General features: G+C 42.1%; 2 protein-coding genes across 2 annotated transcripts; one reads left to right on the top strand and one right to left on the bottom strand.

The window, feature by feature from the left end:
• The first annotated feature begins 1,264 nt into the window (after window positions 1-1,264).
• Window positions 1,265-2,430, top strand: LOC119282680. The gene is made up of 3 exons (XM_037562817.1): window positions 1,265-1,373; window positions 1,504-1,609; window positions 1,974-2,430. The coding sequence occupies exons 1-3, from the start codon at window positions 1,335-1,337 to the stop codon at window positions 2,126-2,128; spliced, it is 300 nt and encodes a 99-aa protein (XP_037418714.1). The 5' UTR covers window positions 1,265-1,334; the 3' UTR covers window positions 2,129-2,430.
• Window positions 2,431-5,760: 3,330 nt separating this feature from the next.
• On the bottom strand, window positions 5,761-9,778 carry LOC119282669 (metal tolerance protein 5-like). Its single transcript, XM_037562812.1, has 6 exons — window positions 9,254-9,778; window positions 8,457-8,572; window positions 8,110-8,355; window positions 7,496-7,579; window positions 6,467-6,700; window positions 5,761-6,266 (listed from the first exon to the last, which is right to left on the bottom strand). Exons 1-6 carry the CDS (start codon window positions 9,444-9,446, stop codon window positions 5,916-5,918), a joined length of 1,224 nt encoding a protein of 407 aa, XP_037418709.1. The 5' UTR covers window positions 9,447-9,778; the 3' UTR covers window positions 5,761-5,915.
• Window positions 9,779-13,819: the final 4,041 nt, after the last annotated feature.

The following is a 13,819-nucleotide window of genomic DNA, read 5'->3' as shown; positions in this document are numbered from 1 at the left end:
TTCATCAGCGGTGTAAAGCGGACCAGGGGTTTTGCAACCTTATGTTTTGCTAGTAGTGTACCTAGGGTGCTTCTCTTGGTCGGCCGTGTCTTCTCTTCTCCTCATGTGGGGGTCGATGCTAGACATAGCTATGTATGTACCATGTAGGGGTTGCACACGAGTTTGCTTGCGTTGGAGCGCGTGGCTTGGCTCCTATTTCTGTTGTCTATATGTGTATTGGTCATGCGTTTTTGTCTAATAATATGTTTGTACCTTTTTGCCCATTTTTTTCTTTCGTCATACTCCCTCCGTTCCTAAATATTTATCTTTCTAGACATTTCAAATGACTACTACATACGGATGTATGTAGACATATTTTAAAGTGTAGATTCACTTATTTTGCTTTGTATGCAGTCATTTATTGAAATGCCTAGAAAGACAAGTATTTAGGAACGGAGGGAGTAGGTTGCTTGGTTTGTACTTGTGGCATATGATTTTTATCTAGTTTTCGCCTAATTTCTTAGTAACGAAAATGTGGGGCTCCTTTTTCCAAACGACCAAGAAAGGCCTGATTCAACTATCCAATGAAAATGCGGAGCTCCTCACTCCTGCCGGTTCTACTAGAAAGGAAAATATCATGGTAGAGCCAAACAAAAGCACTAGTGGAATAGATAGACGATTAAGGTCTTTTTTCTGGTGAGAAAAGAACTCAGGTCTCCTCACAAGAAGGAAAAAGAAAAAGAACTCAAGTCTGAACCAAATTGAGTCAAAGTAAGTAACATGGGGCGTGTGTCGGCAGTGGCACGTCGAAGTTCATTAGCACCATACGTCGACCTTTGTGTTGTCTCGGAAGTCAACTCAGCTCCTTCCCTTTAGAAACGAACGTAGGCCTAATAGACACGATGAAACGCGGACGACGAGCCCTGTCAAACCTCAAATTTTCACACAGTTTTGAGAGAGATAAAAAGGAGAGGAAGAAATGACATATCAGCCGTTAATTTCTACCCAAGTAAAAAGACCACGAGCACAGGAGCTGCAGGCTAGAAGTCAAGGAGGAAACGGTGAAGTTTCAGCGCCATGGCCGGCCGGGGTCGCCCGGCCGATCGGCGCCATTCGCCCACACTCTCCAGCCACAGAAGAGCCGGCGAGAGCGAGGCGCGGGCCCGGAAAAATCTGCCCGTCCACCTCTCCGCCAATGGGGAGGCGGCGCCCACGTGCCAACCCTTCCACGTCCCCCTCCCCCGCCTCCCCTATTTCTACCTCATCGCCAGCCTTCGTTGCGCCCACAGCTACCACTCTATCCCGTTGGTTCTACTTGGCGTCAGCACGGCACCTACCTTCCAAGTTCATCCACCATGGGCGACTCCTCATCCTCGGCTTCCTACATCAGAATGGTATGTACAGCTAGCGTTTGAATTTCTGCTGTAAGCGCGGGTAGATCAGAGGTGTCCGCGCGTGTGTCTATCAAACAATATATATAGATGATGGAATCTTTGTGGGTTGCCAATAATTGATTGATTCCAGGTACACCATCTGATAGAGAAGTGCATTTGCTTCAACCTCAACAAGGAGGGGTGCATGGAGGCCCTGGAGAAGCATGCCAAGATCAACCCGGTCGTCACTGCCACTGGTATATATATCTTCCTTACTGCATGCAAGTACCGCGAAAGCATATAGTATGGGGTGTATTTTAAGACAAAGGAGGTGGTGCCCCAGCCATTTGGGCAAAGCATGTATATACGTCCTGCCTAATTAGATCTTCATGCTATGACGCTATCGTATTTAGACACATAAAAGGAAATATCTATATGCTATAGCAGCGCTTCAGCTCAATTGACTTAATTCATCGCAGACTACCCTATGCATGCACAACTCTTTGATGACGGTTAGATTATAGCACTAGCTAGCTAGAGTAGTACTTCTTTTGTCATTTCATGTGAATATATGTCAGAGGATGTAAGAGATGTGATCACTAAAATGAACCTTACTGGCAGTGTGGAAAGAGCTGGAGAAGGAGAACAAGGAGTTCTTCGAGTCTTACAACAGGGACCGCGTGGAGCGGAACATCGAGGCGGCGACGATGGAGCGGATCCAGAAGATGCTCTCCGACGCGGCTGCCTCCAAGACCTCCGACGACGACGAGGGCTAGACGAAGGCTGCTGCTTATGTCCAAGCTCATGCGCATGCATCACCTCTAGCTAATTAATTGTATGAATATCATGTCTTCCGTTAATTGGATCCATTATGTCTAGGAGGATCGAATTTATTAATTGCACCTAGCTCATAACAGACCGGTAGCTTGAAACCATGCATGCATGCAGTACGATCGACTACAAGGACTGGCAAGCAAGCATTTTAGTGTTTGTGTGGACGTGTACATATACAAATCACTGCATGGAATATTCAAGAGGACCCTACGTACGGCCCTGGGTCTTCAGGTGCCAGCTCTAATCTTATCACTGCTGATCCTTTCGCGACCACGTGGCAACGAGTAAGAGTATATGCGCCAGTGGTGGCGTCTACACGCCGATCATATGTTTTTTCTTGTCATGGTTCGAAAAATGTATGCAAAAAGGTTATTCTCCACATGATTCAGAGTAAAAAGCCAAAAAGAAAGGATGCATATAGAGAGATTAATAGAGTGCCTCATAATTGTCTTTAAACGAAGAGCCAGCCCTAAGAGACGAGAGCAGGCATGCAAAACATTTGCGCTGAATCTTTGTGCGCAGTTAGCATACGTAATACGTTCTCCGTCTGACATTAGCAAATGAGACGTGACTATGGGTTAGAAGGCGCACGTCACTCTTTTTATGCACTAACCAGAATTATCGCTAATTCATTATTAGTTTAAAATAAAATTGATATCTAACAGGGCATTCCTCTAATATAACTAATCTAATTATTGAAAATAGATAATAATCCATAAGCTAATTAATCAAGCAAAAAAACAATTGCATGTTAACATAATATTACCAAAAGAGTAAGATGAAATTTTGGATTGTCCATGCACTGGTTCTCATATGATTGTGTGTATCTGGACTATTCCAAAATCAAGTTTGCTCTGTCAACTCTGCTATCAAACATTATTGGTCTCTCAGTTGACAAAGATATCAAAGATTCCATTGCTCCAGCGAATACGGTTGCAGGGCAATGCTTTCACACATTTGGCAATTTTTTAAAAGCTATTACAAAATATGCGGGTAAATGGAGAAAAAGTATATGATGAATTAACATATTTTCTACTAAAGTTAATAAATATTTCTAACTTTACCAATGCATAACACCAAGAAATTTAACTAAATAATTTAGTAAAGTGAAAAGAAATTATTCTACATTTCTTATCTCCATTTTAGGTAAGCTTCTTTTTTGCAAATAACCTTGATTTTCATAACTTTCATGCTATTTATGTAAATATCCTAGTTTATATTTCGACTCCTTGCTCTTGTAAATATTTACTGCAAAACTATTTTAATGCATTTCTAATTTCCTATAAATAAGTTTGTTATATTTGCTTTTGAGTATTTCTTAGTGTTAAAATATTCTTTGTTGAATTGTTCTTGAACTAAAATCTGTTACACACAAGTTATAGAACTATGTCGGTAAACGAGAACAAATATATAATAAATCAACATAATATTTTTGTAAGGTTGTTAAATATCCAGAACTTTACTAATTTATAAAAATGAGAAATATGTAGCCCAGGAATTCGGTGAAGTTAAAATTAATAATTTTATAAAACTTTATTTGAGTATTAAAATAATAAATTTTGATTATTTCCAACATTTTCTTCATAAAATTATATTATTCATTTTCTAGTTATTCTTCTATTTATTTTTTTCTCGTGTCTGTTAGTTTACAAACCTGTCGTAGTGAATTTTTCTTCAAACTAATACACATAAGTGCCAGTACTTGGTTTTTTTTTCCAGTACTTGGTTGAAACCTTATTAGTGAACATGTGGTAAAACGGGAAAGAACTATAGGATATTTTAGTAAAATTTTTAATTTTTTAGGACAATGCATAAGAACAAGAAAAAATTAACCAGACGGTCCATTCAAATTAAACACTGTATTAAAGTTAAAATTAGTTTTAAAATTATGATTTTTTTCATAGAAACTTTATGTTATATCACCAGTAGTTTCTTCAAATTTCTACTATATTTGGTATGGTTGTTATTCTAAAGTATTTAGTGGAAAACTATTTTGAACATTTCTAGCTTTTCTATAAATAATTATTTTCATATTTTTCTTATTCCTTATTTTATAACCTGTTTTTCGTGAGGTATTATCTAATATACACATAAGTGCCATATCTTTGTTGAAATGCTATCAGAAAATATGTGGGTTATGCAAAAAAAAAATACCATAGGATAATGTAATATATTATTTTTCACTAAAGCTATGAAATATTTTGAGACTTCACTAATGCATAATAACGAGACATATTTAACCTACGGATTTTGTAATGAGACATATTTTTTTGTTGTATTTCCTAATTAAAAAATAAAAATCTTATTATTTAACCAATATTTTGTTCCAATGTCTATTGTTAATTTTTGTCTGATTATTCTAGTAAATCTTTACTTGGAAAATATTTTATATATTTCTGTTTCTGCAAAACCATTTTCTGTACTTGTTTCTACTATTTCTTAGTTTTAAAATATGCTTTCTTGAATTGTTCTTGAACTTTCATCTGATATTCAAATACGTGTCATGACTTTCAGTTATGTTTTCATTGTTTACGTCTCTATCATCTAAATGCACATATGTGATAATGTTCATGACATCCAAATATATATTCACTTTACGTCCCCATCATCAAATGCAACAAGAAGAAAAGTCATTGTGTATTATTGTATAATGCATATGTACAGATTTCCATCGATGCTATCTTTGGAGCCTGATCTGGATGAAACGCATGTCTAATTAAGGCCTGAGCATTTAGCCATTGGCACAGAGTCCATAAAACACACATGCGAGTAAAAACTGTCTAATAATTTTTCACTAATTTTTGACAAAAGTTGTCCAAACACTTACTTTTATGCAATGTATTTTAAAAGGATGAGAAACTTTTAAATCTTTGGCCACTTGTATTTTTGAAATGTTTCAATTGGATGTGGGAAATCATATGCGTAACTTTGTATCTGAAAACAATTTTGTGATATAACAATTTGTTATGTTTATAATATTATTATTATAGGAAATTAATGGTCAAAATTACATTTTGAAAAGAGTACCGGTGTATGCAACGTACGCTCATTTTTTTCAGGGAGAAAACATGTAAGGAAAACAATCGAACTTACGGGGCCGTCCTAAGTCAAACTTTTTAAGTTTGACCAAATATATAGAAAAATCTGATAAGATCTACAAATATCAAATATATATAATATGTAATATGAATCAAATCGTTGGCGTTGCAGATGTTGATATACTTTTATATAGACTAGAGATTAACTGTTCATGGGCATCTTATAAAATCGCCAGTCCACGTAAGCGTACAGGAATGGGAAAGAATGTCGATAGATACTGCTGCCCGCTTTCCTTGGCCTGTTCCGGTGGTTGTTTCACTTTCTTTCCTGGCGCGGGCCGAGCTGGACATCTACGGCGTACGTACGCCTCCCTATACGAGGCGTGCGCCAAGATTCCTGTGAGCGCGACGCCACTGGACTCGTTCTGGCTACAGTGCTACTCTACTACTCCTAGCCAGTGCATTAATGGCAACGCAGGCCGTGAGGGGTTCACGCAGGTCGCACTCTTGACTGATCAGTCGTGACAAGGAGACCATATAACAAAAATCAAATTGCACAACTGAATCTGCGAGTGACAACAGGTTTGACACCCAGATTCCTGAAACTGTGCCGACTTCACCAGCTTCAGCTCAGGCTCACCGTCTCTGAATTTCCACGGACAGCGCCGCCGCCGGGGTTCAGGTCTTCAGGCTATGTGTCGTAGGACCGGGCGTGCTCGGGCTGGTGGGTGAACTCGTAGTCGAGGTGGACGAAGGCGCGCTCGATCTCGGGCAGGCTCTCCAGCTTCTCCTGCAGGGCCTCGCCGATGTCGTGCGCCTCCTGCAGGGGCATGTCGCACGGCAGGACGATGTCGACCTCGACGAAGTAGTGGGAGCCGAAGGTGTACGCCCGCACCGTGTCGATGTGCCTGACGGCCTTGTGGTGGTTCCAGCACAGGTAGGTGAGCTTCTGGAGGAACTCCGGCGAGGCCGACTGGCCGACCAGGGAGTGCACGTTCTCCAGCACCGTCATGGACCATGTCCTGATTGTGTAGATCGCTAGCTGCAAAGCAGAAGGGAGAGAGAGAGAGAAATGCTTTCAGAATATGTGTGTTACTATTACAGCTACTACTATAATAATTTTCAGATAAATGCAGAACAGCGCATCGCCGTCCATGTCTTGTGCAGCCAAACTGATAGAAGACTCAAATACTTTATAGTTCTACTGCACAAGAAAAACTGAAATGGCGTTTTTGCACTTACAATGATGGCACCAACTGGGTCAATCCAGCCTTCAAAATAGTTAGCAAGAAGTGCAGCCACAAGCCCAATAATGTTGGTGATAACGTCAAAAAAGTGATCCTGTGCATATGCCTTCACAATTTCGTTGGTGAATGAGCGACAATATATAACCAGCAGAAGCTTCACCAGCGTCACTGCCAGCATAATATTCACAACCCACATTTCCTGTTCTTTTGTCAAGCGGAATTCAGCTCCCTGGAACACAGCACAGTAAAAATTAGGCACTGATTGGCTCTGTGGTGGATCACAATTATCTCATTTGCTTGAGCTGCTTTATATAGTTGGGTATTTGGCTAACTGCATGTTTTTAATGAATGTAAACAATCTCTTTTGTTGTTCTATGTAGGAGATGAAATGCCAGAGGACAACCATTTTGAAACAGGGTTTATCCAACTCTAACCTGACCAAGGAGAGTAACAAATGTTTCGCGACTTCTTTTCATGGCAGCTTTAAACAAGTCTTTGCATGGCAACATAATACAGTACTAATTAGGCACTAAATGGCATTGTGGTGGATTACAATTATCTCATTTGCTTGAGCCACTTTGCAGCACTCTAAGATTAGTTGATTTACCGTGTAAGTTGCGGTATTAGTTCCAAGGGTGTGATTCAGTGATTCTGGTTACAATGCTATAAAGAATAAACAGCTCACTCCAATGCAAGTACTTAACCATATTAACCATACTAGTCAATGTGTACGTGCAATGCACGTTAATTTGGAAGTATATTAAGTGCATGCGAATAAGTAGGATATTATTTACGCGTTATTATGTGATTAACACTATATTTGGCAAGAAATTAACTGCACGCTAAACGTGTTGAGCGCTCGACATTGAAGCAGTCTAGGTCGTTGGATTAACATGATTTGATGGCCGAGATTAATTGGATCTGCCCCTTTGGGTCTTTTTATATTGGTATAGATGCAACAATGAGCCAAACGTAGGGCAGAGAAACACACACAACAGGAAACACGAGGAAGAGAAGGACTTACATTCGATGATACCAATGAGCGTGTGGATTCTAGGATAATTTGAAGACCAAGTGTTGCCATAACAGAAGCAAAAACCAGTATTCCCTATATAACAGATGGTGGTAAGTTATCAACAATAACAGGGAAATAAAAAAATAGCAATCACTCTATGGAGTAACAACACAAGAGGAAAGATTTTAAGGTCATGAAATCTGATTGATCTGTAATTTTAGTCATGATAGATGGAAAGTGCTACCCAATATTGTTCTGTCTGGAGTTCCAAGGATTAAGCATACGAATACTTCGCAGGAGTGCCCATGTTTGCTACTGTATGTGATATAATCGCAATTGGAAGTTGCTTGGTTCACATAACAGGATAAATGAGCATTATTGAGCCCAAGTTTCAGTCCTTGAGGGGGGAAAAAGAGGTCACAGTTACTTCTATTTACAATTGTACTCAAGGCTCAGTTGAGTAATGGACCAATGGTCATCTTCTTTTGGGTGCTAAATGAATTGTTTACTCGAATTAATATTAACTTGTGCACCATTTTTGTGAAACTACTGAAATGTATCGATAATACGAAAATCAAATGGATCGATAGAAGTATGAACAAACAGGCCAAAATGAAACTCACCAAAGGTTGCATGCGCCTTTTACCAATTGGGTACCTGTACGGGTTTGGTGTTTGCATTGAAAAAGCAGTAAACCACAAAATAAACCCGGACAACAAGTCAAGTAGAGAGTCCAGTGTTGAAGCAATAATAGCTAGGGAGCCACTCCTTATAGAGGCATAAACTTTTGCAGCAAAAAGAACCATGTTTGCTATGTTAGATAATCGGATGGCTAATGTCTCACTTCGGGCAATTTTCTCACGTTCTTCCTGCATGTAGGATAAAATGCAGGGATAAAGGCATTGCTTCAGTTTGATATAAAAGTTCTGTACAATTTATCTGCAAAGAAGGTTTATTTCATGTTACAAACCTTGGATATTCCAGGAAGGCAACCATGGTCTGTCAGTGTATCCATTTCATTGAAGCCTTCCAACATCTCCAACTGTTGTTGGTAGTATTCAGCCACAACATCTCCAGGCCCTTGAGCTGTAAAAATAAATATACATTGCAAATTTGGATATCAGATTCCGACAATAAGGTTCATACAATTAGGCAATACTGAGTTCAACAGAAATCCACAACAACGGACCCAATTTGGTCAAACCACCTATACATACTCCCTCGGCCCCGAATTACTTGTCGCTCAAATGGATGTACGGAGGGAGTATATTCTAAGTTCCTAACAATAATTCAGAAAGGAACTCGACACTGGTATGAAGAATGAACACTTTGAATTCTGAGATGAAGATTTCCACCTCCAATTGCAAATCAGACATTATATATGAAGTAACAGAAGTTCCCTCTCAGTCTTATAGGCATGCAATACTCATCATCTATCTGTTACTCCAATAAGAATTAAATTTGCAATAACCAGTTATAGTATAGGCCACACAATCATTTCAAACAGAACCATGATGCCACATGCCCACATCCATATAAGTACAAACATGCATACCCCATTCCCTCATTATTTTAGTCATTTTATACAAGAATGTACTATTAAATTAGTGTTGATACCCTGCAGTCCAGCTAATGAACAAAACAAAATGTAGAGGATAGGACAACTCGCCAAGTTCTGAACTGATTCGGTTAAAGGCGAAACAGAGAGGTCCAGATCAAACCAAGTCACAGGGCAGAGACGCCCAGATAGAGACGGACGAGGCAGACCTAGCACGCCGAGGCAGTCCTGGAGGCCGCGCGACGGCGGATTCTCCTGCTGCGGCCCCTGGCGCCGGAAGCCGTCGAAGTTGAGCCGCCAGGGGCGCTCCCCCACGCACAACCCGTCCCCGTCCCCGTCCCCTTCCTCGGCCGAGCGGAGGAGGAAGAGCTCCTCGCCCTCCGCGCTACCTCCCGCCGCCATTCCCTCCGGCCTGTCGCACCGCAGCCAACGAGACGACGACGGACCTCTCTCAAGCGCACGCAAAGCGAGATCGCACCACAAGCCGCGCCTCGGAGGTGGGATCGGAGCGGAGTGGAGCACAAGCTCAGCGACGGCTGCGAGTTGCGAGGAAGAAACGGGCTGGGTTTCGTCTCCACTCGCCGGCCGCCACCGCCGCCGTGGCAAGGGAGGAAAGCGGCAGGGCACGCTGGACGGCGGTGATTTGACGGGATTTTTGATCCGGCGGAGGCCCAGGGGCCTAGTTGCGGGCCCTTGCAGCTTTGGACCGTCCCGGCCGGACTCCAGGGATCACCGTGGAGAGCAGTCGGGCCACAAGTCGCCGAAGGAATCGGATGCTGCCTCTCCCAAATATGGAAGCAGTGGCCGAATAATTCAGAGAGGAGTGTGGAAATTCGAGGCAACGAAAATGAACTATGCCTTGGTTACACATTACCACAGACACGTTTCTACGGGAGTGCTCCTCCTTTTAAACACAGTACCGACATGAGTGCTCAAATATATACGCGCATACACTCACTTCTATAAACACACACGCGCACCCTATATTTATGAGCACCTCCAAAAGACTGAGCTGGCATATCATTTTAAGATTTTACGAAGTCATCGTAGACGTCTAGTAGTCGATAGGAACGTCTCCTCACACTGAACACTCATTGCCGAAAATTCTGAAATAAATTCAGGATAAATGTGAGCACCAGGACTTGAACCTAGGTGCTCTGCGATATCACTATCCACCTAACCATCCAACCACAGGTTGGTTCGCGAAGTGCTCCTCCTTGATATCATGCTTCAAGGAATGGATGCAGATTCGTCAAGAAAAAAACGGTCGAAACAGACGACCCGTCTTCTAAGACTTGCAAAATGGAATCAAACTACACTTTAATACTTCTTTTTAGGGCCCTACGCTTTGGTACTACTACGAGGCAAATACAGAGATGTTCCATTCTAGGTCAATTCAGTCACTTGGACAATTGGACGTTTCACAAATTTAGGGCCACAAAAGCTCAAAGAAGTACTAAAAATGGTAAAGTAGACTGCTTCAACATCCGTCGGGCTTAATAAGCTCCCTAGGACTAGAAACCCAGGAGAGCTTCAAAGATTTCCCCTCAAAGTAAGACCCCACCTGTAAGAGTTTGGTTGGGTCTCGGGTCCCGTATGACAGTAACATTTAGCTAAAAAGATTAATATTTTTATGTGAACTTCCAAATATGTTCATAAAATTTTAAATCATTCAAAATTCAAAAAATGTTCATAAAATATAAAAAATACTTAGAAAACATTCATGTATTCTTAAAAAAACATAAAGTTTTACAATTGTTCACAATTTTCAAAAATGGTCACTGTTTTTCTAAAAAAATAGTGATTTAAAAAGATTTTTAATTTTTAAAAATTCACAATATGAAAAATCTTCACGGATTTTCTAAAAATGTTCACAGTTTTGAATAAAACAGTTATGGATTTGGAAAAAATGTTGAAGCATTTAAATTACGTCCCAGAATTTTAAAATATCAAAAATTAGAAAAACAAATCATGAATTCTAGAAAAATCCAGAGTTTACAGTTGTTCATGATTTTTTTCAAAATGGTCACGAATTTTTAAAAAGTTCGGAGATTTAAGAAAATGTTTGTAAATTTAAAAAGTTCAAGAATATGATAAACAACTACATTGACTTTTAGAAAATGTTCAAAATTTTGAATAAAATACTTATGAATTTGAAAAAAATGTTGAAGAGTTTAAATTATATTCCGGATTAGAAAAAGATTCATGAATTCTCTAAAAAAATCCAGAGTTTTACAGTTGTTGTTGAATTTTTTTTATTTTTTTTTGAGATTTTCATAAAACTTCACGTATGTCAAAAAATCTTCACGGGTTTTAAAAATATTCATAATTTTGAATAAAACACTTGTGTATTGCAAAAAGTTCAAGAATTTAAATTATGTTCCGGTATTTAAAAATATATTCATAAATTAGAAAAATATCCTGGACCTTAGATGGAGATCTAACGGCCAAAAAGTAGGACTGGCAGCGGAAAAAAAATCTTGTTACCTGATCGATAGGTTGTCCCGTATTATTTCGGAAACACTAACGCCCACACGTGTGGGTGTTCCCCAACTCGCCCACACGCGTGGATCCTCGTTCACTGTTTTTTGCACGAATCTTGATATGTAAAGGTGGATTTGGTGTGCCATATAGGACGGGGCTGGTGTATGGGCGTTGGAGAGTTTGCCCACACGCCCGCACCATGCTATTTGCCATCTGCGTTGTGTGGGCGAATTAGTTTCTGCCCACACAGCACCACGTAGTTCATGCGCGTGTGGGCGAACTGTTTTTCGCCCACACGACACTCCTATGTTGTGGATGGCAACTGCAATTACGCGAACGTGGCAACTAGGTAAACACACATGGCAACTGTGATTCTTTACTAGACGGCAACTGCAGTTGCATGTACGTGACAACCAGATAAACACACATGGCAATTGTGATTAACAATACATGCAACTATGGTTGGATCACACGTGGCAACTAGGTAAACACACATGTCAACTACTATTTGACTATATGTGGCAAGTAGTTAATCACACACGGTAACTACGGTTTGATTACACGTGGCAATTATCAGAAATTAGACATGGCAACTATAGTTAACCAAAACATATAGAGTTGCCATGCTTTTACAACTACACTTGTCATTCCGGATAACTACATCTGCCAACCAGGATGGCAAGTAAATTCTCATCTCCGGGGTACCTAACGTAGTTGCGCCAGGACGTATGGGCATTTTTGCTTCGTGCCACACATGCGAGGTGAAGAGGAGTAGTACTTGTTGGGCGTGTGTCACGAAGTAGCCGCGCCCACATGTGTGGGCACTTCTAAAGTCTGCCCACACTCAGCCCGTGTGGGTTGCCTCTTGCTCACACCACACACGGTGTGTGGGCGCTGATGAAGCTATGTACCTAGGGTAGGATCATAGACCTGACTTAGACATCCTCCCCTAGGACATTACCCTAAAGTCGGGATCATTCAAAGGGTGCCATCATCCACTCGACCAAAGACGTTTCACTTGGAAGAATCAATGTCACTCGACCATCGCAGAAGTCACTCGACGGACAGAAGAGCTAAAGACACTCTGCATGAACAACGGTCGGGCATTTACTTATAGGCTTAATTGTCATTTATAACACTTTAATGCAGGCGTTACCAGTAACATTCTCTCTTCAATGTACCTTAAACCCTCTGTGACGTGGGCTGGCTGGGATCCTGGCGCACTCTATATAAGCCACCCCCCTCCACAGGCACAGGGGTTCGCACCCCCTGTAACTCACATGCATATCATCCAGTCGATCGCCTCCGGGCACCGAGACGTAGGGTTGTTATTTCCTTCGAAAAGGGCCTGAACTCGTAAAACTCGCGTGCACAACTCCTCCATAGCTAAGATCTTGCCTTTACATTCCTAACCCCCATTCTACTGTCAGACTTAGAACCACGACAGTTGGCGCCCACCGTAGGGCATGTGTCTTAGCGACTTGTTGGAGAAGTTGCGATTTTTCCAATCCCCATCAACATGGTTTCAGGCGGAGGTTTGGCCGAGGGCCGCGAGATCCGTCTCGGCGCGCTCGTATTCGTCGCCGATGACTCCGCTTGGCTCCAAGAAGCGCCACTCGACATTGAGGCGCTCCCCGTCCGTGGGGCAATGCACTTTCGCGCGTGCGTCTGTGGCGTCCTCCTACGGCAGCCGTCGACTTAGTATCGGTCGGCTCCTGTGCTGAACACCCTCCCTGCAGCCCACTGGAACAAACGTTCCGGTCGATCGAGGCTTCAGCGGTGGGTGAGGCATGCGGTGGCTCACCAGTCGGCAACCCCCAAGTCACGGCGATCGAGCCCGACGAAACTCTCTACGGCCTGTTCGACTGGCTCCGTCGAGACTGCATCCGAGTGCGACAGCAGCGACCCCGCGGCGGAAGTTTTGATGGTCAATGGACCACGCAGTCCTCCTGGCTTCACCCGTGAAGACGGAGGCAATGAGGGCGGCGATCCGTCGCGTGTTCACGAAGAGTACCGCCCCGAACCCCTCTCTTCACAGCAGAGGGAAGAACTTCGCCGCCGGAACATGGATGCGCTTCACACTCCTATCATTGGAGAAACCCCTGAGGCCCAGGCCTTGGAGGAGGCGCGCCTGGCCAACTTGGATGAGCGCACTCGACTAGAGAACCTCCGGCGCGCACTCGACGAGCGTGCTCGGCAGTGTATCCCCGAGTCCAATCGACGTCAACTTTTTCCGCCTCCGACTCAGGTATACCGAACTCCGATCCAGAATCTCGCAGCTGCGGCCCGAA

Source organism: Triticum dicoccoides, chromosome 1A, assembly GCF_002162155.2.
Source record: "Triticum dicoccoides isolate Atlit2015 ecotype Zavitan chromosome 1A, WEW_v2.0, whole genome shotgun sequence".
Classification (NCBI taxonomy): Eukaryota; Viridiplantae; Streptophyta; class Magnoliopsida; order Poales; family Poaceae; genus Triticum; species Triticum dicoccoides.
The sequence above is the reverse complement of the archived record's forward strand: the minus strand, read 5'-3'. Positions and strand labels throughout refer to the sequence as shown.